Source organism: Chelmon rostratus, chromosome 21, assembly GCF_017976325.1.
Source record: "Chelmon rostratus isolate fCheRos1 chromosome 21, fCheRos1.pri, whole genome shotgun sequence".
Lineage (NCBI taxonomy): Eukaryota > Metazoa > Chordata > Actinopteri > Chaetodontiformes > Chaetodontidae > Chelmon > Chelmon rostratus.
Genome location: NC_055678.1, coordinates 9,632,066 through 9,659,143, shown reverse-complemented (window position 1 = coordinate 9,659,143; position 27,078 = coordinate 9,632,066). Strand labels below are relative to the sequence as shown.

The 27,078-nt window shown below is 43.9% G+C and overlaps 2 protein-coding genes across 3 annotated transcripts; both read right to left on the bottom strand.

The window, feature by feature from the left end:
• Window positions 1–675: 675 nt before the first annotated feature.
• crygmx (crystallin, gamma MX) lies at window positions 676–2,169 on the bottom strand. 2 transcript variants are annotated; one of them, XM_041962216.1, is made up of 3 exons: window positions 2,161–2,169; window positions 1,306–1,548; window positions 676–951 (listed from the first exon to the last, which is right to left on the bottom strand). In XM_041962216.1, the coding sequence occupies exons 1-3, from the start codon at window positions 2,167–2,169 to the stop codon at window positions 676–678; spliced, it is 528 nt and encodes a 175-aa protein (XP_041818150.1). The 2 variants fall into 2 exon arrangements, with proteins under 2 accessions (XP_041818150.1, XP_041818149.1); XM_041962215.1 differs by lacking the exon at window positions 2,161–2,169 and having other exon boundaries at window positions 1,306–1,560.
• Window positions 2,170–2,734: 565 nt separating this feature from the next.
• On the bottom strand, window positions 2,735–3,760 carry crygmxl2 (crystallin, gamma MX, like 2; the record flags this gene model as incomplete). The annotated part of the gene is made up of 2 exons (XM_041963167.1): window positions 2,735–3,010; window positions 3,497–3,760. Coding segments are annotated over 2 exons (540 nt in total), but the record flags the coding sequence as incomplete, so codon positions are not given.
• Between the last annotated feature and the right edge of the window lie 23,318 nt (window positions 3,761–27,078).

Sequence of the window (27,078 nt, the reverse complement as noted above, 5' to 3'; positions counted from 1 at the left end):
TTGGTCTTTAATATCGAACTTCAAACAATAAGCTTCTGTTTCCTTGATAATTTCTCTTTGTGTATGTGGAATGACAATATCACGGCAAACTGTAGAAACTCTTGGTCTTACTAGGACCTCAGTGGTTACACTTCTGCATCTAACTCTGTGGCCTGATGAAACTAAAGTTCAGTCACCATACTAAAGAGAAAAACATTCCTCAGATTTATGAAAAGCCATATCCCCCTGATCTTTTTATGGTGACAGCTGGACTAGTCAATAGAAAATTAACAAAGGCTCCCTTTAGTTGACTTTTCATCAAGTTTTCGTTTATTGTGATTCCAGTAGGACAGGAGGTCAGGGCCCGGCGAGGCAAACCATTTTGCTATTGGACGACCAAAGCAAAAAAAAAAAAAAAAAAAAAAAAATATCACTATTAACTGTGAGCATTGCTTGAGCATTGAGTTGATGAGGAACTTTTACCCAACAATTCAAAGCAACCCAACAAAACCAGAACCCAACATCAGACGCACCAAAACCCCCATCATTTAAATGTATGATTTCAGGTTTGGACACCACAGTGTTGAGACCACACTGAAACAGTGCTGGCATTGGGGGGAACAAGAAGGTGGAAAGCTTAACAGTGGGGCTTGATAAGGGTTAAAAAAAAAAAAGAAAAAAAAAAAAAGCTGGAAATCAGTTGAGCTCAGTGACACGTCTCAGAGAGCCAAAGGTGGGGCTGGTGCTTCCCCACTCGCTGTGCCTCCTGTACTCTCCAGGGCGCAGGAAGTACTGGCGCCCCCTGTAATTGGGGTGTTCATGCAGCATCCAGTAGCCCTCCATGACATTGACGGAGGAGATGTCACGGGTGTGGAAACGCTCATGCAGATCAGGGCAGTCTTCCATTAGCTCCAGGTTCTGGCCCCCAAAGTCAGACCGCTCAAAGATCTTCATCCTGTAGTTCCCATTATACTAGGGAAGAGACGATGAGAGACTGAGGTGATACTGCCGTTTACGGTAAGCATTGGTTCAGCTTTGTGTTGCCACAGTCAGGTAGAGCAAAAATAAGGAATGTGACATAAATTAATGGGCAAACTTTTTTCCAATACTGATCCAATGAGACGATCTACATATATACATATGTATATACAGTTATAGGTCAAGCAAAAAAAAGATGTTTTAAAATACCCACAGACACTGGCACTGAGTGGTGAAAACAATAGGACTAGGCTTCAGAACTCAATGATCCTAAACTGGCACTGCTACAAAAAAAAACTTTATTGAGAACATTTCTGCAAACAGGATAGGGCATTGATTGAAACTCACAGGTGGCACCATACGGCAGGAGCGGATGCAGTCATTGAAGCCTGCCCAGCGTTGGTAGTCGGGGTACTCGCCCTTATGCAGCATGTACTGATAGCCTCCATAGTTTGGCTTCTCGTAGGCCACCCAACAGCCGCTCTCCACTCTTATCGAGTTGCAGCGGCTGAAGTGGTTTTGCATCTCGGGACAGTCACTACTGCACTCATAGTGACGACCCTGGAAGTTCCTGTCCTCGTAAAAGATAATCTGCACACACATCGGACGGACATAATCACCACAGGGCTATGGCAGCACAAAATGTTGCATATGATATTTGCGACAGAAATAGCTTGAACTTTTGGTCCATACCGCATTGGTATTCTGAGCCAGGTTTGCAAGTTAGCTTTATCCAACAAACTTCTTGTATAGAATAATAGTATGTGAAGAATTCTGGATTAGATAAGCTTGAGGGAATATGACAAAAAATGTCCCAAATGATGTACCAGAAGCAAACTTGAATAAAGTACATTATAGTTTGTGGTGTAGTTTAATGGAGAAAAAAGTATTGGCCTATTTTTACAGGAATTAAGTCTCCAAGATCAGTTGAATAGCATTTTTTTTACTATCCTAAACAGAAAACTGCAGCATAATTTAACAAAGTATAACTGTCTTGTTTTGCAGCTTTTTATTTTGCCACTGACTGTTAAACACAATGAAGGTCTTTAGCATTTAATGTGACAAAATGAAATGACTTTTGACAGCATTTATCAGTTCAATTGTCACTTTAAAGTTATTTACCCCTTCGATGCAGATTATCAATATCAGCTACATTTAAACATTTAGTTGATTTACTGTATAGATTTGAAGTCGCACACTTACCTTGCCCATTGTAACTGTGTTAAGTTCAGACCAGGCCAGATGTCGGCTGCACAGACCTCTTTATAGACCCTGCTGGGATCAGGGCTTTGCAAATGTGAAACAAAGCTTTGTCGTGTCAGCACAGTACGCTCTATAGACTGCAGAACACTATAGGACTGGTGGACTGCAGCAGCCTCTTTGTCTCTGTCAAAGCTCTGTCTGTCTATGGAAAATACTGTACAACTGCACTTTCTCAAAGGGCTACAATAAGACTTGCAACATCTGCCTTTATTGGCATGAATGCCAGAAACCTGCATGCAGACTGCGAGGATAGCCATGGCAAAGAGCAAGCATAGAGAAAAGGTTTGGTTTGTTTGGATAGGTGCTCGACAGCGACACAGATCACTGAGCAGCAGCAGGCTGTGATCAGTTGAAGATGTTCACTAAGCAGGAAACGGACGTGCTGCTCGGTCAATGGGTGTTGCCATAATTCAGACTCGTGTTTGCATGTTGCATGGATTTGTTCAAATAAGCTCACAGAGGACATTGGTATTTGAAAATCAAGCGTTTAATGTTCATTTGACTTGCATACAGTTTACATGAGAGTCCTCATCCTCCTGAATGAGCCCACCATGGGGTTGTGGCAGCCCCAGTCGCCACAGGCCCTGTACTCTCCGGGGCGCAGGAAATACTGGCGTCCCCTGTAGTTGGGGTGCTCGTAGAAGATCCAGAATCCCTCCAAGATGTTGCAGGAGTAAATGTCACGGTAGCGGAAGCGCTCGTACACATTTGGGCAGTCATCCATGAACTCCATGGTGTGTCCCATCATGTCTGGCCTGTTGTAGATCCTCATCCTGTAGGATCCTCTATACTGGATGGGGAATAAATCAGAACATGATTATTATGCTATTTTGGTAGATGTGGACCCTTGAGAGCACTTTGGTTGAGCTTTCTGCCCTGAGCTGATTTAACTTTGAATTCAGATGAGTTCTTGTACTACTTGGTTTCTTTAAGTAAGGAACTACAGATGAGGATGAGCAACAACTCTGTTGGAGCATGACAGAATTAGATTTTTTTTTCCTCCCTAAACTGCCAGAAACACTCAATGTGACTAACAGAATTAGAATGAAGGCGCCAAATCTTATGGGGGGTGTATCATATTCCTTTTAAAGGCTGACTGGGTCTCCTTGTGGGCCTTGCAGCAGAGACTTTTATGCTATGACCTGCCTGAGTATCTGTAAATGACATCAAAAGGCCAGTGATTGACATCCATTTTTAAAGCGGCATTTGATGTACAAGGTGAGCGGTGGGGGGTGGGGGGGACTACCAATCCTATCTGTCTGTTTGATTGACTTACAGGGGAGAACATCTGGCAGGAGCGGATGCAGTTGTTGAAGCCCATCCAGGTGTGGTAGTCAGGGTACTCTCCAGGGCCGAGGATGTACTGGTAGCCCATGTAGTAAGGCTTCTCATAGGCCACCCAGTGACCACCGCTGACACGGATGGAGTTACAACAGTTGAAGTGCCTGAAGGTGTCCATGCAGTCACTGCTGCACTCCCAGTGACGGCCCTGGAAGTTGCGGCCCTCATAGAAGATAATCTTGAAAAGGACAGAGAAGCATGTATCAGTCAGTTACCAGTTGCAATACTCATGAATGGACTGTAGGGGACACTGCTCTCCCTTGAACAAACTCGATTACTTTTTCATGAGTCCTTCGAGTGTATAAGCCTCTCCAGTCTTCTGTATATTACTGTCAAAGCTTGACAGGTGAAAATCAAGCCAATTGAAACTAGTGTTGCAGCTGACTTTTCTTAAAAGTACAACTCATTGTGTGCTCGTCCAATCTGAACACACTGTCAACCCCTCAAATTTAAGGAGCTAGAAACTGTTGCTGTTCCACACACACAAGCGAATCTGTCATCTTTGGATACCAGGCGGATCCTGATCTCCACAGATGCTTTCCTTTTAAACACCTGTGTGTGTTTTCTCCCTCAAAAAGTCCTCAAGCAGTCCATTCTGTCCTTTGGAGCTAATGTTTTTACTCAAACGAGAACCGTCGCTTCCTCTTTTCCCCTGTGCTGCAGTTTCTTCCCCGGCTACATTATTTGACACATGTTCCCAAACCGTGCCATTTCCCCTGTTCACCTCTTTGCTATACCTGTTACCGTACTGCATGTGAGCTCATACCTTTCCCATGGTTGCAGGACTGTGGATGTTTTGCGCACCATAGCCCTAGACACACTTGCAGGTCCTTTTATACTCTCCCATTGACGATGAGGCCTCTGACACGTCAGGAACTACTACTCTTTACCTTTTCAGATGCCAACTACTGTTCCCTTTGTCTGACAGCTCACGGGTAACTTATCTCCTGTCTGCTAGAGTTTACCTATAGAATTGACCCCCCCCACCCAAAACTGACCACCACACAAGTGCTATTCTGTGTTTGTGTGACCCTTGTCCCGCCATGACCTTGTGATGCAGCCTTTTGAAATGTCACACAAAGGCCCTTTAGGTATGTGGCCCCCCAACAACAAAGCCTTTAAAGTATACAGTGGGTTAGGTCATTTTTGGGGGCCACTCTCCAAAAAAGCACTTATCCACGTCATGTTTTCATTTCATGTCTTGCTTGCGTGGAAAATTGTAACATAGATGCTTTTCATTCAGTCCCACTTTAAGGGAGTTTGGATCGGCGTGTTCCTTAAGCGGCACAGGTCATAATGTAATTGTTATTCAATTCCTGTTAAAGGAAAGTACTGCTAATACTGTGGACTCAACTTTTGTGTTGACATAATCTACACTGATCTGTTGTCTCTTTTTGCTTCCATAGCCTGCAGTTGTACTATGATACCAGACGGGACTGGTCTCTTTGCAGATGTACAGACAGAAGTGCTTGGAGTGCGTGTGTGTGTAATATAAAAGGACGGGTTTGGGGCATATGTATGTTTGAGTCTTTGTGCAAAATGATAGATGTTTGGACTTGAGTCTTTGGCTTGTAAGCATAGCCCAGAGCTGAAGGGGGAAAAGGCCAGAAAGCGTTGCCGCCATGCATTGTGTTCCCAAAGCCCAGCTGATGCCAGAAAGGTCAGTCTCATCCTTTAGCCTTTCATCAGGATAAAGGGCTCGTGCCCCTCTCTCTACTTTGTGTGCTTTTTGCAGCTTCAAATGTGTGAAAAGGCAAATGTTTTCAGAAAGCACAATAGCCATTATGTTCATGTGCAAAAGTACTGCCACTGTGGTAGTATATCCACAGCCATATGACACTGTTTCAGTGTTAAGGAACAGCGTTGATAAGCTTTTGCTCCTTTGATCATTCATTGACTTGAAACTCTCATAGGCTTCAATAGCTTTCATGTTTGAAGCTGCACTCTTTTTCTATGACATAAGTAGATCATTGATATCCTTTCATCACAGTGTGCAGCGTAATTGTGGCAGATTATCAGATGGGATGTTGTTTTGTTTTGTGGGTTTCTTGAAGAAATATTTACTCCGGGAGGAAAGGTTTTATCAGAACATATAAGAAACAAATGTTTAGATTTTCCTCATATGTTCATTCATAGATTAATGATTTCTTTCATCACGCCTATTAAATGCAAAATCTCGGCGCTCAGTCTTGATGCGAGAGGGCAGCAGAACCGTATTCTGGCTGGAAAGCAGTTGTTCAAGCTGTGCGTGATACGGTAGCAAGCGTTTGCTTTTCTGAGGTGCCTTTGAGCGGGACTGTACCAGCTCCAAGGCTGCTGCTCAGCCTGAACTCTGACCTTTGTAGTGAGAGAAACGTGTAACTGAGGTGCAATACAATGTAAAAAAAAAGAAACTACCACTACCATCACTGTCATTGTTGTCGTTTTCATCACTGAGGAACATCAGCTAACCCTAACTCATTAGTCGGGACCTTGGCTCTCCATATCTCTGTGGCTTCCAGAGGGGAACCTTGTTTCACAGGCTCTCAAATGATCATCTTTAGCTGTGCTACAAGACATCTCCTCCCCACCCTGAAGGGAAAGTAACATCACAGAGGCCCATGCCTGCTTTCTCAGTTCCCCCTGGAGGAGAAGAAAGCTACCCGCTGTGGAGCATTCCACTCTTCATCTCAGAATGATGGAAGAAAAGGAAAGGAGAGGGGAACAGAGTGGGGGGCTAGATTTGCAGCTCCATTGTGTCCGAGGATCTCGTTGTGCAATCTGTGTAATCGCGTGGGAGATGACGACACCATTAGCCCGCAGAATGACTGTCAGTTGGGGACCTCTGTGATTGATGTGCACCCCACAGAGATAGGAGAAACTTTGACAGATAGCAAACCCAGTACTAGTTAACTTGCAACCTTTTTCATCTATCTGGCTTCCAAGAGAAAGACCCATTCGTGTAGCTGATACCTAATTAGAATGTGAATGTGCAATTCACTCAGTAAAACACATTTCAGGTCAGAGGAGACTTCTTTCAATTCAAAACCAATCATATTCCCTTAATCCAAACCATGGTGTCTCTGACCCTGCTATATACAATAAGTCTCACCCCTAAAATGTTGTAGCGAGAGATAGGAGAGCAGCCGTGCTTGCGGTGCCTCCAATGTGCTCTTTTGCTGAACAGTCATTACAAAAACACTGTCGTACTGAGGTGTAAACAAGGGGTCTATGTGAGTTTTGCTCCTGAGAACTGGCTAATCTGGTGCTGAAAATGTGGTATGATCGGAAAGCGCTTGCCAAAAAGCCTCCCACGCCGGGAGTAGAATGAGGACCTCTCTTTTGCTGAGAGATCATCCTCTCCATTCTTTCTGTCAGAAAATCTCCAGGCATCCTCCCTCTCTTGTCACTGCCAGCGCACTGGCTCTATCGGGATTGCCAGACGCAGGAGCCACTATGAGCCTGTGCCAGGGCCAGGATTTACCGCGATGCGTCTGATGTGCTCCATCTTTTTGCTGGGGGATAATTAAAAGAGGAAATGGTGTTGGAAGAACAGAGTGGAAAAAGCGGGAGGAGGGGGCTTGGACCGAGCAAATGGATGCAGCTGTCAATTATGTTGAGTTGTTGATATGTTGTTTGTTTTCCCGGCTTTGAGATTTCGTGTTGAACTGTTTCCTCATCAGGATTTAGTTTTAAAGTTTGTGGTAAATCTCCACTCCGCACATGTAATTAAAAACAACATTTAGGCTAATTAAGAACTACTCCTAGCAATGAAATCACCATAAAGATTTTCTCTGAGTTTGATTCAGGCGACCTGCAGGTGATCATTTAGGTGGAAAAATCTTCCTGACAGAAGAATTCACAAACATCTACACAACTACTGTACATCTAAGGTTATACCTGTTTTATAGCCCTCCTCTATTTACAGCTTTTACACTTGAGTGAGCTTTAACACTGCTGCTGCTAAAGAAAACATGCTCACACCAGTAGAAGACCCCTCTTAGGACTGCCATGCTTTATACCAAATTGCATTTCTTTAAAATATCACGACTTTGAATAACAGTTCTTCCTTTTTGTCTCGTGTTCAGAAATTAAAGTGGAGCTCAAAAGTGTTTTGCAACAAGCAGTTTCTAGCTTGTGCCTTATTTCCGTCACGTCACTGCAAGCTGTCTTTCAGGAAACCTGGCCTGTTCGAATCACTGAAGCATCTTCCTTTATTTGACTAAATCGATTTGAGATGCTCCACCATGCAGCGTGACCCAAACTCTGTGAAAAGCAGGACAACTCCTTCGTCTCTCCGCAGACACACCGGGGGGAGTTACGGCTTTTAGCTGCTCTCACTCCTCATCTCCACACTCTGTTTTGACGTGGCGTGTCTCCCATGCCCCAAAGCTTTAAAGGTTTAAAGAGCAACTTTTCACCCTGTAATCCAGGTGCCTTTCAAACAAGTCACGCTGTTTACTGACACATGACAAAAAAGTTCAACCCCTTCTCATCTCTCCGCTTACAAGACTGTAACTCACCTCAGAGCCTGGTAGTCATTCCTCCAGAGCGCCCTGAACAAACAGAGCCTCAGCGAGAAGGGGCCCCTGCCTTTCACCACTCGCTAAATTTGTAATCAGATGTGATGCTGTTGTTCACGTCTTCAAATTTGTCATCAAAGCAAATGTGTTCTGACAACAGCTAGTGACAAGTGCACCAGAGGAGAGGCAGCAAATCAGCTTTTTCACACCGCATATCAATTATTGATCATGTTGCCCCCCCCCCCCCCCCACCCCCCCCACACCCCTGCTACCCCAGCAAGTAGACACCTTGTGATAATGAAATACATCAATTTAAAAAATAAATAATAAACTGGGGTCGACTCCATTGTTGCAAAGCCTTAAGAGCTTGATTGACTGCCTGCACATTTTCCTCATTGGCAGTCAGGCAGATCAAAGGAGGGTTCCTCTTATTGCCCAAGGCCACTTGCAATTTATTTAGAAGAGCAGTGCTGCTGTCCCAGCAGGTAACATTATTGGGCAGAGACACTCAGGATAATCATAGCTTTGAGGTGCCTCTCAAATCCCACCTCTGCTGGCTCTGTCATGCATGTGCAAAAAACACACGCATACGATTTACAAAAATCCTTCCTTATTATGCTAAATTAAGCAGTAGATAAGACTCCATCAATGTCCTCACATGGAATATCCAGTTTCTCAAAGGCAGTGACCTCAGTTGCCCTCAATATGTTAGATTATACTGGTTTGGGCTAAACATGTAAAGATGTATTGGATTGCTTTTTTTTTTTTTTTTGGTTCACAGTAGATTGCTTTTTGATTTTTATGTTATATTTTATAATGTATTTCTATATCAAAATAAATGTCCTCGGACATTAGATTAAAAAAAAGTTCAAGCGTTTTTATCTAACAATCTAAAAGTATTGTCTTATCTAACAATTTGCAGTATTTTCACAGGGGAAATGTTCCTTGATGTTCCTTTCCTGTGCAGAATTATGTACAATAAATATGATTGATTGAAAGAATTAATCGCTTGAGGGGATAAAACACATGGAAGACAAAAAGTGTGATGTTATCCAGGTACGTGGAAGCAGAAGTCACATTTCATGCGAAAAATGTTTGTAGTGCATCACACATCAGTAATGTTACCAAGTTCAAAGGCCTTTCCTGTGCACCGCATAAATAATACAAAACCGAGAGCAGAATAACGGGATGCGTTTTTTTTTTTTTTTTGTCCAGACGCGCTCGTTGCTTATGAGCGCACAGTTTAAAATATATAGTCTTAGATCACTTTTCCAAAACCCAGCCCCACCAGCCCCAGTTGAAACAAACTATTGTAATTATTAGTCCATTTTATTTGCCATGCATTGTTATATCACGTTTTACAACTTGGCTACCAGAAACATTTAATTGATTAAAATTCACAAGAGATTCAGTTTCATCATATTAAGAGATATTATTGTCATTTTAACAAACTAAACCGCACAAAGAAAGTAAAGATGTGTTTTAATAGTTTCTGCAGCTATTAAGTTTTTAAGAATACAGAAACATGCTTTAGAAAACGTTGCTATAATCTAGACTTGAGGGGCTGAGTATAAAATGAAAGCTATATATTTATGTAAATTAGCTTGATTGATCTTATTATAAAGCAATTTGATGGGACTCCAGAGATAAGACAGGCTTGGAGTTTTTTTTTTTTTAAATATGATTTTCCCTCTGCAGCCAGCTTTGTGAAAAGAACATCTCGTTTAATATAGCAACTTTCAACATTTCAAAAATACAAAGTGAATCCACTCTCGCGTTTTCATATATGGGATAATCCATAATGTTGGAAAACGTTTTTGTTTTTATACAATGCAAAACATGTAGAATGAAATATATTTAAATGCACATGTAGTTAAAGCCATGAAAAATAAAAACATGTTATGTTTTAAAATTAACATCATTGAACTGCCGAAATGCACATTTGCAATTCTAGAGGAGTATGTTTAAAATCAGTTTCTTTAAAATCTGTAAAAATCATTTGTGACACTTATTATTCCCTGAAGTGACTTTTTCAATCTTTGCCTTGAATCGATATCTGATGTCACGATACCGCCACTCACCAGTGCTCAGATAAAACTAATTTCGAAGCAAGTGTTTGACAGATGCTGGTCAAAATATATTGCTGCTCTTAATAGTTCTATTACATTTCAGTAGCACTCAGCCTGTCTTCACAGTTGACCAGTTTCTGCAGATATTCCAGTTAATTTGCAGGTTGTTCCAAGCACTAGAGGGCACTAGAAGCCAGAGCATTGCCTGACTGCAGGATGGCTGTTTTAAGTTCTTTATACCACAGCCATATCTCTGATATTGTGTTGTGTATGTGTGGTTTTTGCTTGCATGTATACATTTGTGAGTGAGCTTGGACACACATGTGTATAGACATGAGTTGCACAGTGGCTCGGCTTCATGTGGTACAACTCTGTGCGACTGTGTCACTGCCATGGCTCCTGTCTGTACTGAAGCCTATCAGCGCTCAGACATAGTTTTACCGAGGGAGAAGTAAAAAAAACAAACAAACAAGCAATAAATTCACTAACAGGCTGACATGACCTGTGTCCCAGCACACATGCCGCTTGTCCACTTGTTTGTGGAAACGACACACACATTCCCTCCACACACACACTACAGCGTTAGAGTTGATTTTAGACCGCTGCTTTCAAACAAACTTAGGCTGGACGCGCACGTTCATGTACACAAACACACACAGCGTGGTCAAACAAAGTCTCAGACAGACAATGAACAGCTAGCTTTGTAGCAGTTTCAAGCCAGTGTGTGTTTTTGAACTGCAGATGTGGACGCTGACTGAAGGATCAGTGCACAAACTGCAGGACTGCAGAGATGGCAGTTCTCCCATAGGGTCTGGCACAGCCCGGGCCTTTTTGTTTTACCCCGTTTGCACTGTTCATTTAGCCATGTTGAAGAGGTGGTGGTGGCCTGTGTCTGCGTGCCGGGTGATCATTTGAAAGTACATCCTCGAGCCCGTGTGTGCACATCGCACGCCATATGCCGTTTGTTTGCTTGTGGGCAAAGGTTTGTGGATGCACAGTTTTGTGTAAAGATTTCATCCTGGCGCATTCAGGACAGCAAAGCAAGAATCTAAATTGAGCTGTCCATTTCCTCACCGGCGTTGGAAGTTACAGATCTTAGATTTATGAGTTCTACAGAAGAGGCTTATCTTGGCAGCGAGGCACTGGTTTCCATTTCTACTGGGAATTAATTGCACAACCGTGAAGCGAAGGTATGCGGAATGGAATCAAGAATGTTATTAACATTGGTGCGCAGTTGTTTTGTGTTGAAGGGGAGGGTAGTGAGATGCATAAGAGGCTTGACTTGATCTGAGCAAGGCCTCAGAGGAGCAGGAGAGAGGCGCTGCCGTCCCTGGACTGCGGCGAGAACGGGCCCTCAGCAGAGTCCCTGGAAGACCGAAAGCTCCACTCGAGGGAGTTTCAACCAAATTAAAAAACAATGATACACCAAGGGAGAATCTAATGCCAATTCCCATCATCAAGACCCACATTCTTCACTGTTTTGCTTTTAACTTTTGTTTTTTTCCCTTCTCTTCCCCTCTCTGTCTCTGACTCTCTCTCTCTCTCTCTTTTCCCTCCGCACTGTTGTTTTCTAGTTTGTTTTCCACCCGTACTCCTCTGGCTGTCGCCGAGCGCTACAGCCACTTTCAAAGGCTCTGCTGTCACGCGCCGCCTTTGAGTCCCGTTTGAAATTTTAACGTACATGTTGTCAGGGTGCCGTCAGGAGTGATTGACAGGTCCGTCCCAGAGCAACACCGGGCTTGGCAGGCTGGCTGTCTTTTGTCAGAGGCAGCCGAGGAGAAGCAACAAAGGAAAGGAGCAGAGGAGGAAAAAACATACATAAATAAAACAAAACTGCTCTTACCCATTTCTCAATAAAGACCAAATTAGATTAATCTTAAGGCAGAGCAAGGCAGGCAGGCAGTTGTGGAAAAAGACTTGATATTTTCTCTGGCTTTGTTCCCTGCCATTGATGGTGCACTGCTTCGACACCCTCTCAACAGGACACCAAAGGCAGCACAGCAAGAGTTGTATAAAGAGCCAGCTGTACATATTAATGTTCATTATCACCTCCCTTCAATGCAGAGAAATTCCAAAGTGCAGAGTTTGTCCTGGCCTCACCTTCGTTTGAAAACGGAGATGTGATGTTTGTGGCCTTGTCGGCTGCTGTGTTTTAAATAAAACCTGGCGACCACTTCGAATCTGGCTGCAGGAATGCGGAACTCCATCCGCCTCAGAAAGAGGACTCAAGTTTCCAGCTTTAAAAGGGGGAATTGGAGGGAATTCTGTGCCTGGAAATTAAAAATAATGCATGTGTGAGAAATTGATAACGCGTCTCCGATCGATACCGAAGGCTCGACAATGCCGGGTTTAAAGATATCTGGCTGTCAAGACTCTCTTTACAGACCCCCTCGTGTGGTTCAATCACTCATAGATGGAGGAGCGTGTGACAACACAAAATCCATCCTCTGCTTCTCCCCCATCTCCATCGCCAGCAACACATTTTATTCTGAAGCCAAGAAAAAAAATGCACGACAAGAGGCAAAGCTGTATGATTGTTTATTGTGATACTTTCCTAGATTTTTCACTTCAAGCCGCTATTGGATCTCTGTTGTAATTATCTTACTCACTCTACTGCGAAGACTTTATGTGGCTATTATTTCCCCTCAGTTCCAGGTCACCTTAAGCATCGCCAGAGATGTTGTAATTTCCTATTTGGAGATAAAAACCATTGATTACTCTCTGCCTCTTTAGACAATCCAAGAACAAAAGTGCAGGATAAAAATATTCAGTGTAACACAGGCTCTTTGAGATTCATATCAGCTGTCAGTGTTGGGGTTGCAGGGCAGTATAGCTGGGCTCGAGGCCCACAGTAGCAAGCACCCAGTCTGCTAAAGTGTCTTTGAGCAAGACACAGAATCCTTGCCAGCTCCAGCCTGATCTCTGACCTGCCTGCGCAGCGAGCACAGAGCACAAAGAGACATTCTCCGAATAAAATCAAAAATAATGAGAATAGAAATGTAGGTTCATGTGAAAGTTGTGCAGAAGTTTGTTTGAACAGTGCAACAGAGCAGTAATGATTGATTCAGTGGTGTACATGAAAATGAGGGCATTAACAAGTCTCACCGCTTTGAAAATCAAGGACATCGTCGTCCCATCTCCCGTTTCGTACGAGCGCTGCTCGGCGGGAAGGGAGTTGAACAACATCAGCCACAGGAACTGGAACAGCAGAATACAGCTGTACACCCCGTGTTGAGCAAGCTGTTCCTGTCAGTCCGGGCTGGTGAGGATGACATGAAGGCTGTGCAGGCCACACGTTGGGACGTAAACATGATGCAGAGGAGCGAGGGGTGCTGCAAAAAGACCTCGAAGCAATTTTCAATCTAAAAGTGACCGTGAGCCGAGGGAAAGGCCTGTTTATTCTGAGCGAGGATGTCTTCCAATTAGATTACTTAATTTTTAGTTAATGCATCTTCTTGTACAACCCTGATTCAAAGAAAGTGGGGACGCTGTGTAAAACATAAAAAAACAAGAATGTAATCATTTGCTAATCCCCTTTTGACAAATTGAAAACAGCTCAAAGACAATATGTTTTATGTTTTACCTCATCAGCTTCATTGATTTCTGTAAATATCTGCTTATTCTGAAATTGGAGCAGCAACACATTTCAAATAAGTTGGGACAGGAGCAACAAATGACTGGGAAAGTTGTGGAATGCTCCAAAAACACCTGTTTGGATCATTCCAGAGGGAAACGGGTTGATTGGTAACAAGTGATAGTATAATGATTGAGTATAAAAGGAGCATCCTGGAAAGGCTCAGTCGTTCACAAGCGAGGATGGAGCGAGGTTCACCACTTTGTGAACACATGATTGGATAAAGGAGATTACTGCATGGGCTCAGGAACACTTTGTAAAACTGTCGTCAGTAAACACAGTTTGGTTGCAAATGATTGCGTTCTGTTTTTATTTATGTTTCACACAGCGTCCCGACTTTTTTTTTTTTTTTTTGGGAATCGGGGCTGCACAGAAAAGCAGTTTTTTAGGTAATGTGTGAATGTGAGGAGTTTGTCCTCTTGCCTCTGTGTTGCAACCTGCCAAGTAAATAATTCCCTGGAATTAGGTGTTTTTACAGATCCATTTATGTCAGCTGTAGACAACTTGTGTCAACAACTATAGATCTGAATCAGAGGGGAAAGAGTAAGCTCTGTAAAGAGCAGGGGTTTCGGCTGTGTGGAGTACCGCACATGATGGGATGACTGACTTTCACTCGCTCGCTGAAAGGTTAGGCTTTTCCTTCTGCCGGTATCTTTTTAAAAGAAAACATGTCTGCTGTTTGATAACTGCTTGACATTTGACAGTCTTTTCAGACCAATCAGACGAGTCTTTTTTTTTTTTTATGTTGGCCGTCTGGAGGAGCAGCAACAAGGAAAAAACATACAGCATTGTCACTTTCCTCAAGCCTTTCAAAGACAGCCTTTCACCACAGCTATCAACATCAGATACCACGAGTGCTGTGCTCATTTTTTGCCTTTCATTTGTGTTTATTTTCCTCTCTTATTTTTTTTGGACTAACCCAGTCTGCCGAGGCCTCATCGCTACCATCAGAGCTTAACTCAAGAAAAATCACTTTCCAGTGTCAAAGTGTCGACCACCTAACCTCGCTGCAGCGTTGCCACAAAGCGAACCTTCTCCTCTCCACTTCTCGGCGCTCCTCAGAATCAGCTCAGCTGGCTGCACTGAAGCGCTCTGTTTTTTCCCTTTGGGGCATTGTCGCTATATCTTTCTTTATAGTTTCAGAATGTGTTCTACTGTAAATTATCAACTGTATGTTATCTTGGAGGAAAAGCGAAGAGCTAGAGGGAAGCAACAAAGCCACCAGTCTCACTGGTTACATAATTCATGTCAGCCATATTCAAATAAAATTTATCACATTGTCAATCATCGAGGAGCAAACGTGTGTGCGGCTGTGTGTGTGTGTGTGCGTGCGAGAGAGAGCACTGATAACACTGAAGTGATAAATTAATAACGTCCTACCATGGGAGCATGTGAATGAGCATGTTTAGTCATTCTGTTTGACAACAGAAGGAAACGGCCTATTCCGTGGGGTAGAAATCAAATTTCGCACTTTTCATAGATATTGTTCCCTCCTCCAAATGTTTAAAATATGGAGTCTTGCTCTGGTAGGGAAGTGGCTCAAACACTACTTTGTACTGAAGTTACTTTTGTTTGGCCACAAACCAGAAGAAAGAGGAGAAAAACGCTAAGTGGTCTGAATGTCCTTGCTGTAAGACAGAATTGTTTATTGATGAAAACAGCAGTTCGTGACTTCTGAGCAAACCGGATAACCTTGAAAATCAAGGTAGCGCCATATGCGCGTTTATATTTTTCTTTGCAATTATCTTTACTGGATGTTTGTCTTTGTTGTCCTGTCAAGGATGCTGTAGATGTTTTAGACCAAATAATATCCATGATTTTACCTGGCTGTCCTATGGAAGCAGACTAGAAGTGTCTTCTTTTCCCTCAAATGAATGAAAGAAACATTGTGATGTATTCGAAGGCATACACTTGCATGTTGCTCGCACATGCCCCCCAAAAGCAGGGCCGCGGCGCAGCAGCCGTCCCACACCTGCTCTCCGGTAAGCTCTGCCGCTTTATGATCCGTCTATAGAGGAAGAGCTCCCCGAATGCATAGGCCTGAACATGTGAGGCGCGACTGAATGGATGATTAAAAAAAAAAAAAAAAGACAGACTTCAACGACGATTTCAGCTCTGAAGTCAGCCAGCCAGGTGTCGAGTGTTTGGGAGATGTCGTTTGAAAAACTTGTAAGAGACGGAGAGAGAGGGAGTGACTGATTGGGACTCTTGAGCGATTATGAGCAACAACAATGTGCCACAGATAAACAAGCCCTCACATCTCAAACTGGAAGTCTAAAATGCTGAACGTTTGAAACTCTTTTTTTTTCTCCCTCCCCTTTAAATAAGACGAGCCTCTCATCGGCATAGAAAGCATGTGTTTTCAGCATGTGTATCGGCACAGACAGCCTACCACCATATGCACCTTCTACCTACTCCATTCTGTCCTGCTTTGCACAAGCACACTGATAGAAGCGCTGCTGCTGCTGCTGTCTAAACGGAGGTATGCCAAACAACTCATTCTCTTTTTCCCTTTTCGTTTCCTTTTGTGCAGGGCCAATCTGACCCCTGTCTTGCACCAGGTGTGCATTTCCTTGATCCCGCTCTCCTTCAACCCTCCCCTTCATATTTACACCCCTGCCGCCCGCAATGAATGATTCACTTGGAGAGGCTCCCTTCCTCCATCAGAAAGCTTTGCAACTATACACTACAGCCCAGCCTCCATTTCTCTGATCTCACTATGTTGTGTAACGCTTGAAAAACCCTTGCGTTCTCGTACTTGTTTCTTTTTTTTTCCACGCTCTCTCTCTTGCTCTTTCTCTGAGTTACATTCAGTATTGACTGTTTATGCTTTTTAATGTTGTGGAGAGGGCCCGGGGCTTGCGGATGGGGGAAAAGCGCTCTTCTTGACACACTTACGCCCCCGTAGTGAACTCTAGCTCCCAGCACTCTAGCAAGTACACAGACCTTCTTCTTTTTCCTCTCCCTCCCTCCTCTGTCTCTTTCGCTCCCTCTTTCTTTCTACAACTGGGAGCTCCTCTGAACATCGGCACCCCGTGTTGCTCCACTCCAAAGATCACCTTATGGAAGATTAAGATGCTCAAATGCTCAAGCAAAATATTTACACAATAACCCCCCTTTTGCATCAAAGCAGAGGCAGTGGAGTTGAGTGGAGTGATCTCTCGGGGGTGTTAGAGGGCGCCAGAGAGTGCAACAGTCACCTCTGAGCAGAGGAGGCCTCGGTCAAACCTGACAGGGAACAAAAGTGATCTCTCCATCTTCAGGTCCTCCATGTGTCTTCCATCTGTCAGCCCACCTTCAGATCCCCTTTTGACTCATACTCTCTTTCACACACTTACTTTGCCGATCGATGGGCTGAAAATCTCTCCAGCCCAGCTGTGATGAGGAATGACTACCGCCGATGATGCTTAATATGAACATGCAGACTTAAATGGTTAGTTGTCTGCCGATATATTTAACTCGCTTTTCTTCTCATCTGGCTGCCAGAATGTGTTTCCTCCTTTGTCAAGCAGCTTCATTTTGTGTGGGTATTCTCAGTGGAGCGGTGTAGAAATAATGCGCAGCATACGTATACGATGAAGCCAGACCGGGGAGCCATATGTTGACTGCTGTGGGCAGCGTGGGTCAGCCAAGTGTCTTGAAGACGTCTCTTGGCTCCCTCTGCGCAGCTACACAGCAAACAGCATCTCAATTCAACGCAAAGTGTCGTCAAACGCCTGCAGCCGATGCAGAGCGACAGCTAGCCGCTCGCCGAAAGGCCGGAGTCTGCTCTTTGTGCCGCCGCTGGTACTCGCGATGGCCATCTTAACAGTCTTCAGAGTGTGGGCAGCCTGTGTATTCTCACTGGATTTTCTTGTGTGTCTCTGCCGCTTTGATATCCAGTGATTGACTCCTCACTGGCATTTTCAAGAAAAAAAAGAAGAAAAAAAAAAGCGGAAACTTCAAGTCCCGTTCATCTTTCAAGTCTCGCTCATCTGCTTAAAGAGCATTTCATGGTCAAAAATTGCGTTCAAGCGCTTCTTGTTCTAGAGGCAGCCACTAATAGAGTCAGTTTGAAGGCTGTTTGGAGTGTGTTTAATGAACACTGGTACACAGTCAGATCCATCAGCGCTGGCTCTTTGGCGGTGACAACCAGATCCTGTAATGTCGATGTTTGGAGATAATGCTACAAATTAAACAAGCGCATCTGTCCCATTGTGCCCACGAGGGAATATACGTTGCAGTTCACGAAACAATGAAACACAACTCCATCCCAACATGTGACCAGATAGATAGCTATGATAAGAAGCGCTAAATGGGACTCTAATGTGAAAAAAGCCAGGGTCTGTTTCTGCTCCTTAATCACAGAGCCCGGTGACAGACCAAAGAGGATGCTTCCACCGTCAGACAAAGGAAGAGAGAGGCTGAATCTGCGGTGGCTAGTGGAGGAGGGGGACACAGCCCCCCCCCTCTCCATCCCCTGCACCCCTCCCTTTTCAACTAAAGGAAGACATCATTATGAGTAAATGACATGAGGCGGTTGGTTCTGTTCCACTCCTGGCCCCCCAAGGACTCTTTTGCCCCACTGTGTAGCCTGTTCCCATCCTGCTTTGCTGCTGGCCACAGGCCTTCAGAAGCCCGGGCTCGGGCTGCAACTCAAAGAGATGGACGCTCGCACATTATTGATTGGACACTCGATAAAAAGGTCATGGGGGCCCTCCTCTGCTGTGGGGTCCAGCACTGCGAGTAAGCCCCTCTCTATCCAGCCACACACACATGCAAACACACACACACACGCAGCACTGTCCCCTGCATCAGCCACCTGGGGGATGAGCAGCGCTTGCAAACAAGCTAATCATTCCCTCCCTTTTTCTCTCTCTTTTTCTCACACACAGACGCACACAACAGCTCCTGAGTGGCTGACAAATGTCAGAATGGCTTGTATGGGATTTTTAAGAAAATTATTTATTAATTGAACTGGTTAATTAGGTCCCTGAGGCTTGCACGCTAATTGAGAGCCACAGAGCTGGCGAGGCAAGAAAGCCAAAACAAAAGCGATGGCTCAAACAAATAGACAAGCGCTCGAGAACTGCTAACTCTCACACCGAACACACACACGCGCGAACACATACACACAGTCACCCATAAATTAACGAAAAAATAAACAAACAACTGTTTACATTTTTTTCCCCCCCCTTCCTTCTTGGGCTTCCCCTTTTCCTCGCATAATTTTGTGACCTGCCAAATGTTCTCCTCTTCTTGATGTTCCAGCAATGGAGAGAGACGCGCAGCCACTGAAATCTGCCACATTGCACAAAGCATCTGTCTCCACACAGCACCCTGCATTCATTAAGTTTGCACCAATTAGCAGCCATAGCTCATAGCACAAACATCCATTTGTGCCTCCCACTTTGAAAAATGTTCCTAAAGTGATTGTGTCCCTCAATATGCCCTTGTGTCACCCAACTTTATCTTCACAAAGTCTCTTTTTCTTGCATAATTAGAGAAGAAATCCATTGCTTCTCCTATCTTCTCTCAGGCTCTGTCTTTGTCCCCTTTCATATCGCGCTCGAGTGCACCTTGAGAGCGAGTGTGCTTTTGTCAAGAAATCACACCAAGGTTGTCTGAAAGACTTATGAGATGGAGTCATAGGCGGAGGTTGGTTCAGGGACCAGAACACAGAGAGAGGCGCGCTGACACTTCGACAGTTACACCTGTTTCAACAATTATCCTGCTCTCTGATAAGAGCTGAACTCCTTGGATGTGTGTTTCGTTGAGTTAACCGAAAGTTTTCATTGGTGACAAAGTCTTGTGTATTCTAACTTCCAAGCCCCAGTTTCGTAGCATTTGAGGATTGGCTTATTGTGAGGGGGAAAAAAAGAAAACTAGCTGATGCCGAACATTATAAATAGATCTATAAACCCTCTTGTATTTTAATTTAAAGAGCAGCATAGGAGCATAATATTTTGATCTGTGGAGCAGACTTAAAAGACACACGGGGCTTAATTGGTAACCTCACTACAGTATTGATTCTCCGTGTCAAATGATGGATGATTTAGTGACTTCTGGTACACACCCATGCTGACAGTGAATATGTGGGTCTAATAGTGTTTCATCTGGCATATATCTCAAATAATTACCGAAAGTAGTAGATTTAATTTTTTTACATCCTGTTGTTTCAAATCCCACACATTCAACTATATACACTATAATATATATATACTATATATGCTATGTTCGTTTCCTTGTATCAGAGCGTGCATAAAGAACAGTTTGAGGGTGTAAGCATGTTCCTGTTGTCAAATCTGGCAAAAGCTGCACACATTGTAATTCTAATCATTGTAGCATGTTGCAGCCTCTACCAAAGGTCAGTGTTTGATATCAGGGGTAATTTTGAAGGCCTTTAAAACAGTCCTCCTTAACATTCATAAGCATACATGACCCCAGCAGCTAGAGCACTATCACATTATGATTACCCGCTTAACGCTATTGCGTTGTGAAAAATGCCCCCCGCGCCCCCCCTCCTCCCCAAGTAAACTCTGCCTCTGACCCGCATTTCCTCACTCTTGAGGGACCGCTTGCGCTCTGTCTCGGAAGGGAGAGTCGGATGATGGGGCACCGGGGTCAGATGCTATTGAGCGATGCTTCAAATAAATGTATGAATAAATTACTTGATAAATGAATGGCTGGACTGAAATCACTGGAGAAAACCGAAGATTTGAACTTTATCAAGTATTTCTAGAGGAAAAAGGAGTGGGAAAAAAAATCTGAAACTGCTCTTTTCTCAGTTCGGAAGCTTACAATTTGAATTTCTAAGCAGAAAAGTGCAGTTTTGATTGATTAATGAAAACTGAAATCACAAGAAAAAGTCTGAGATTGAAGCTGAGTGTGTAGTGGTGCAGAAAAGGCAAAAATCCTAGCATTGTGCTCTAGTTTCAGTTTCATCGACTGAAAACCAGTTGCCTTGTCAGAGAAGCAAAACGGTGGCATAAAATAAAGTCAAGGCTAACATTTTTGACCTCTGAGTCACAGCAACATCTTACTTCACCCTCAGAGATGGAGCAGAGAGGAGCTCAGATATCCGGGGGGAGCTGGGAGTAGAGCTGCTGTCTCTTTGTGTCGAAAGCAGCCAGTCGAGATGGTTCAGGCAGCTGATCAGGATGCCTCCTGGCAAGAGGTTGCCTTTCTTTGAAGGTTTTCTGGGCATGTCCGACTGGTAGGAGACCCCGAGGTAGATCCAGAACACGCTGGAGAGATTATATATTTCATCTGGCTTGGGAACGCCTCAGGATCCCCCAGGAGGAGCTGGAAAATGTTGGTGGAGAGAGGGACTTCCAGACCCCTTTGCTTAGCCTGCTGCCACCTTGACCCGGCCCCGGATAAGAGGCAGAAAATGGATAGAAATAATGGATGGATGGAGGTCGCAGCACAAGTCCTAAATGACAAGTCCCAATTCCAAGTTCTTTGGCATCTCCTTTTGGCATTTTTGGAGACTGCAATAAAAATGAAGCCTTCATCAGAATGTGGTCACTGAATATATGTAACACATTTTCTTCAGCTTTTAAGGCTTTGAAGTCCCTGAATCCAAAAGCTGCTTCACACTATACAGATCTAGTGGTTCGGCCTACGCGGCTTGCTGGCTTGCTGCACATCGATTACGGATGTATTTTGTCGATTCATTTGTGTCCCACAACTGTGACTGGCAGGTGCACAATGCGATGCATCAAAAAATCAAAACAACTTTGCTCCTGTGGAAATGTTCACAGTGCCGCGGCACACAACAGTGAAAGGTGCTTATAAACCACTGACAATGAGTCGAAGTCAAACCTGGATTCCATAAAAGAAGTTATAAACCTAGTTCAAGTTGCAGTAAGTTTGTGCAAATTATTTGTAGGTGGCCAACTAAAGTCTCATCTCTGGCCTCTAGCCTAGCCTACATTAAAGTCTTGTTGATGTGGTGTGATATGCATGAAGAGGCCAAGATAAATGTTTCTGAAGGGAGCAGATGGCAACAAGGTTCGGTCTGTTAGTCAATGTGGACAGTCATTTTGTAAGTGCAGTATCATTTACAGCTGTCAGTAAAACATAAATCTCTATCAAAAAGAAATAAAAATCCGCAGAAACTTTATTAAAGTGTTAAACAAATCAGGCTTTTATATGGACTGCCACATCTACTGTTAAATACATTTAGATTCTGTGTGCTTTCAGAAACCTGATCTGGCTCTGTGCTGTATTTTTCTCTAGCGCTACTGTAGATGAGCCAGTCTGCAGCAGCAGCAGCTTGTCAAAATATAACATTTTCCTTAAAACTTAGCACACAGATTGGACAAGAGGCTACCTGTACATGGTTTTAATATGAGAAATGTGCTTAAATGTTGCACATTTTGCAAAAAAGTCACACAATAGGGTCATTATGGAGTGCTTCAGGAAGTCTATCTCTTATCTGTGATTAAATAATATGAGCATGTGTATTTTTATTTGTGCACAGATACAGTTCCAGTCCAAATTATCTTTAAATCTTTAAAACTAGATTGTCTTAATATGAATTTATAGAATCTGGAGAGGTTTTAAGATTGTACTGATTACGGCGTCATTAAAAAAAAAACTATCACACTGAAATAAGAAAAAGCCATAAACATCTGTCATGTCTTAGCATGACATTAGCCAGTTTCATCCATGGCTCTGTCCATGCACAAAAGATTTAAGGGTGTGCTGTGACCGTGGCTTTAGCTGATGAAAAACCCCTCTACACAGCAAGGCCCAGCAGTCCCAATTCCCCTCAGACTGGCACCGATCGATTGCTGGTTGTTATTGACATGACACCTGCCGAGCCGGGCTTTAAGCTATCGAAAACCGATGTGGCAGATCAAAAATAGGACGCCAGCTTTCATGTTTGTAAACAGTATCGATTTGCATAATAACCTTAAAAATTAGTTCCCCGGATTAGGCAAGGACAAACCTGTTTCAGCGTTTGTTATGATGCTTGCAGCATATGCCTAATTAGAGAAAAAAAAAAGGCAGGGGCTGTGATCGGCTTGAAAAACAGGCTGTGATCGGCTTGACAAGTCGGTGCATCGCTGTCAACACCTTTTGGTTTGCCACTGTTAATGAAAGCCATTTTCCATTAAATAATAAAATAAAAAACGCACCTCTAGACTTCTCGGCAGACAAAAGCGCTGATGCGTCACTTTTACACGGATGCAAATTATTGCTGCGTGTCACAATCATTTATTCATGAGGAGGCCTTCTATCTCTTGGCGGGTTTTTACCTGCGCCATGGAAGTGCTCTTTCCTCCGTCGTGCCACGACGCTGAGAGAGATGTCAGCCTCCAGGAATGACGAGGAGACAGATGTACTAAAGAGACAACACAAGCGCCACTCGCTTCACCAGACGGGTCCAGTTTAAAAGCACTGAATTATGTATCTCAGCGGCTGACACAATCACAGGATGACTTGTCAGCGCTGAATATCTCCATTTCCTGTCTCAGACAAACCGTGACCTTGCTGGCTACCAGGGAGCATTGATTAGCTGCAAAAGCCTACAGATGTTCAACTAATGCCAATTATAATGGCATTTACGGAGAGGTCGTTAGCTGCTTGTGCCATCAACTTCATGCTTGTGCCTTTAATAAGGAGATTATGCACATTACCGTTCCTGAAATTAAACCTCCAGTTCTGCAGTTCGTGTGCATTTGAATACTTTTTGCGCTCCAGTGCTGCAGCACGCAGGCATCACAACAAAAGATGCTGCAAGGCAAAGATGAAGGAGCCTTCCATTTCAACTCCCAGTTGTGGACATTTTTCGTATAATCCATTGCAACACCATTCCTGCAGCAGGAATTCCCCAGTGAAAAATGCAAAAGATTAAAAAAAAAACAACAACACAAGTTTATGGAAAAATAAAGGGCTAGTGGTGTCTGACAAGCCTTTAAATCTAGGACAGTCATCCCAAAGAGGAATGCACATGCTCATTGCAGGGACATAAAAGCAGAGTTTTAGCTGTGCTATGAGGGCGATGGAGATGGTGGGCCATTAGCTGGATGGGGTTCTTATAGCCTGTGAAGACGTCAACAGCACCCCGCATGTTTGAAAAATGTTGCACCGTTTTTTATTCTAAAAGCTTCTTTACAAGAGCTGAACATTTATTCTGGACGTGCAGATTCAGAGTGTCAAAAAGACTGTAGCACTAGATCAGCAGGATAGACGGATTCATGCATGCAATGTTTTCAATTTGTTTCTTAATATTTTGTTACAGCTTTACCATTTGCTTTAAATCAAAGGACAACAGCTACACATGCTTTAGCAGGATAAATGCGTGCAGAACAGACAAACCGTGCATATATATATGGGGAAGGAAAGCGAGAAATGCAAGAACCATAGCAACATTGAACAAAACCTCATGAGTGGATGTGGCAGATTACCACAGCCAGAATGGTTCTCCCAGACCCACCTTGAGAAAACAGTACCATATGTGCAAGCTTATTTACGAAGTGCTGACACTGGGGCCTGAAAGAATTAGTATTCTGTTAGGTAAATGTTTTCCTCTGGGCTCTGTCTCCGCAACAGCTTACAGATGTTTCAGCCATGCAGAGAACGCGAGGCTTTTCCCACCACGGCATGAATGAAAAAGCATGTTGAAGGTTTTGCCCCAGCCAAGCTCGGAGAGTGATCTACAACTTATACTCGGGCGCACTTTGCTAAGAACTACCTCCTGCACCGGCCAAGGCTTCATCTGACACAGACGCTATTTAGTGCTGCTTCCATGGACTCCAGTGCATATTGTTCGACACAGATTTGTCAGGCTGGCAACTCTCCAGCGGCAGATGTACTGGCAGCAGTGCAGTAAAAACAGGACTCAGGCTACACAGCACAGGAGTGTGAAAAACAATGATAAACGCATCAGAAGTATGTTCAGAAACTTTGTGCACCATCACTAATTTGTCTGGTGATGGAAGAAGTGTAGCTTATGAAAAGGCTACGTTTTTTTTTCTCTTTTTCCAGCTCTGTTGTTCTCTGTGCCTGTCTCTCTCTCACTCTCTCTCTCTCTCTCTCTCTCACACACACACACACACACACACACACACACACACACACACACACCACTGAGGAGTCGTAAAAGCAAACGGAGCCAATCTTGTTTACAAGGAGTAGCGTAGGACCAGCTGACTGCAGTGGCTGCTCAGCCCCAGCCTTGACTCCCATTTACTAGTGTAACAAACCGTCAGGGAGGGGAGGGAGGCAGGGGAAAACATTATTATCAGCAGGCCAGATAAACCCCCTCCAGAGGTAGCGCTGATAGAGAGGCAGCCCCGCCGCTGGGCAAATAGAAAGATCCTATCTGGTCCTTGCACTGAGCCGGCCAATCAGCCCAGCAGAAGCACTGAGGCTTTCTCGAACGGGGGAGATGTGTGGAGAGAGGAGACCAGAGCATCGCCAGGTCTGCTCCTCTTCTCAGATGGACTTTTAGAGGAGAAGCTAGATCTCAGCTGTCTTGTGAAGGCGGATGAGAGGAGAGAGAGGCCTTGGCTGGAGCTGCAGGGCTCTGGTTTGGGTGATACCGGTCTGGGTCAGAGGAGGGTTGCTCTTACAGACGGAAAGGCCTGAGTTTGGGTTTTTTTAAAACGGCAGCAGGTCCAGAGCTGCACCGCAGAACCAAAACGGTCTTTATTTTAACACCTGCTGTGTTGATTGACTGATTGACATCGACCCTGTGGTCAATAATAATTGCGGTTCAGCGAGATTTTATATTGATTCTTGAGATTTTTCACATGTCTCAGTGTAAATGGGCATCACTGGTGACATCTGCCTGACCTTCTTCTTGAATCCTGACATTGGCCGTCAACACTTCAGCCACCAAAGCGAATGCGACTCGCAGCATTTGATGAGATCAGTAATAACATCAATTCGCCAGCTTCAGCCGAAGGTCTACAGTATGTTATCACTCCTGCAGAACCTCTGTTATAATACTCTTCCAGGCAGACTCTGTGCCGCTTGTATTTTTGATAGAATATGGAAAACACACTTTTTGAGGCTTGAAATTTACTGCCACCAAATTTACGATGTTATTCCATCGTCCTTGCTGTAATTGTCATTTTCCAACTTCTCGCTGCTCGGTGGAATTTGTGCTTTATTTTTCATTTCTGAGTAATGGATTTTGCGGATGTGATGATGTCTTTTAATTGACCTTAAATTCCTTTTTCTTTAGGTATGGTAACAGAGCTAGGGGAGGTGTGATTTTCTTTATGAATCTTTACTTCAAGCTGAAGAGACCAATAAGAAATATTTTATAATGTAAAAATCTTATGGGTTTTCTTTTCTTTCCTTATTAGACTTTCGTGCTCATTCGCTTTCTCTCTACCTGTCGTTTGTGCCTTTTTTGACGTTCCCTCCCCAGGTTGCAGTCATTTTCTTGCTTTTCCTTTGCTCAAATTTTTCATGAAAGTTTGCCATAAAAAGAGCAGGCAGTGCGTCGTCTCTCCTCATCCACTCGTGGCTCCAGCTTTCCTTTGGGGCACATACCTTGGAGTGTGCTTTAGCCTAACATACCTCACTTCCCCTCTTATCCAGCGTGTTATGAGATACACTCAAGACCAGAGGTATAAATTAACTAGTTATTTCATCTCTTGTTATTGGGCTTGAGAGGATATTTAGAGAGTAACACAACCTCTTTTTCTGAGGGCCTTTACCTCCCTATGATTCATTTTAAAAGCACTTTTCTGTCATTTCATTCAGCCCTCACTGAAGTCAGCTTTGAGACACCGTTCGAAAGGGGCACTTACTGAAGTTGCGGTGATTGTACTTGAGTAAAATATTTCTGCACTCTTTCCACCTCTATTCAGCAGTTTGATATATGATAGTGGTGAGAGGCCAAGCGTCTCTATGACAAGCAGGAGGCACATTTCTAGAGGCGAAAAGGAGGGCTGCAGGGTGAAGAGGCTACAGCTGTCATTGCTCATCTTAATGGCATGCTGGAGTACACACACACACACACACACACACACACACAACAACACGTGCAAAGCCTACACACACCTACAAATATGGGGTAAATGAGGAAGCGTTGGATGTATGCATAAAAACACTTGGGTTGGCCTTGCACACACTTGAATACACATAAGACTGCGCTCTTTGACGCGCGCGCACAAAATGTGCAGGAAATGAGGAGAGGAGGCTTTGGATGTACATATAAAAACATAAGTACTGGCGTGTGTGAATGCATACTCCTGCAGACATTCAGATGGAATCACATAAACACACACGTTTGCCGGGCCTGTACACAGATGTACACGCTCTCACACAACATGAATATGTATTCCTTAGCATTCGGCAGCGA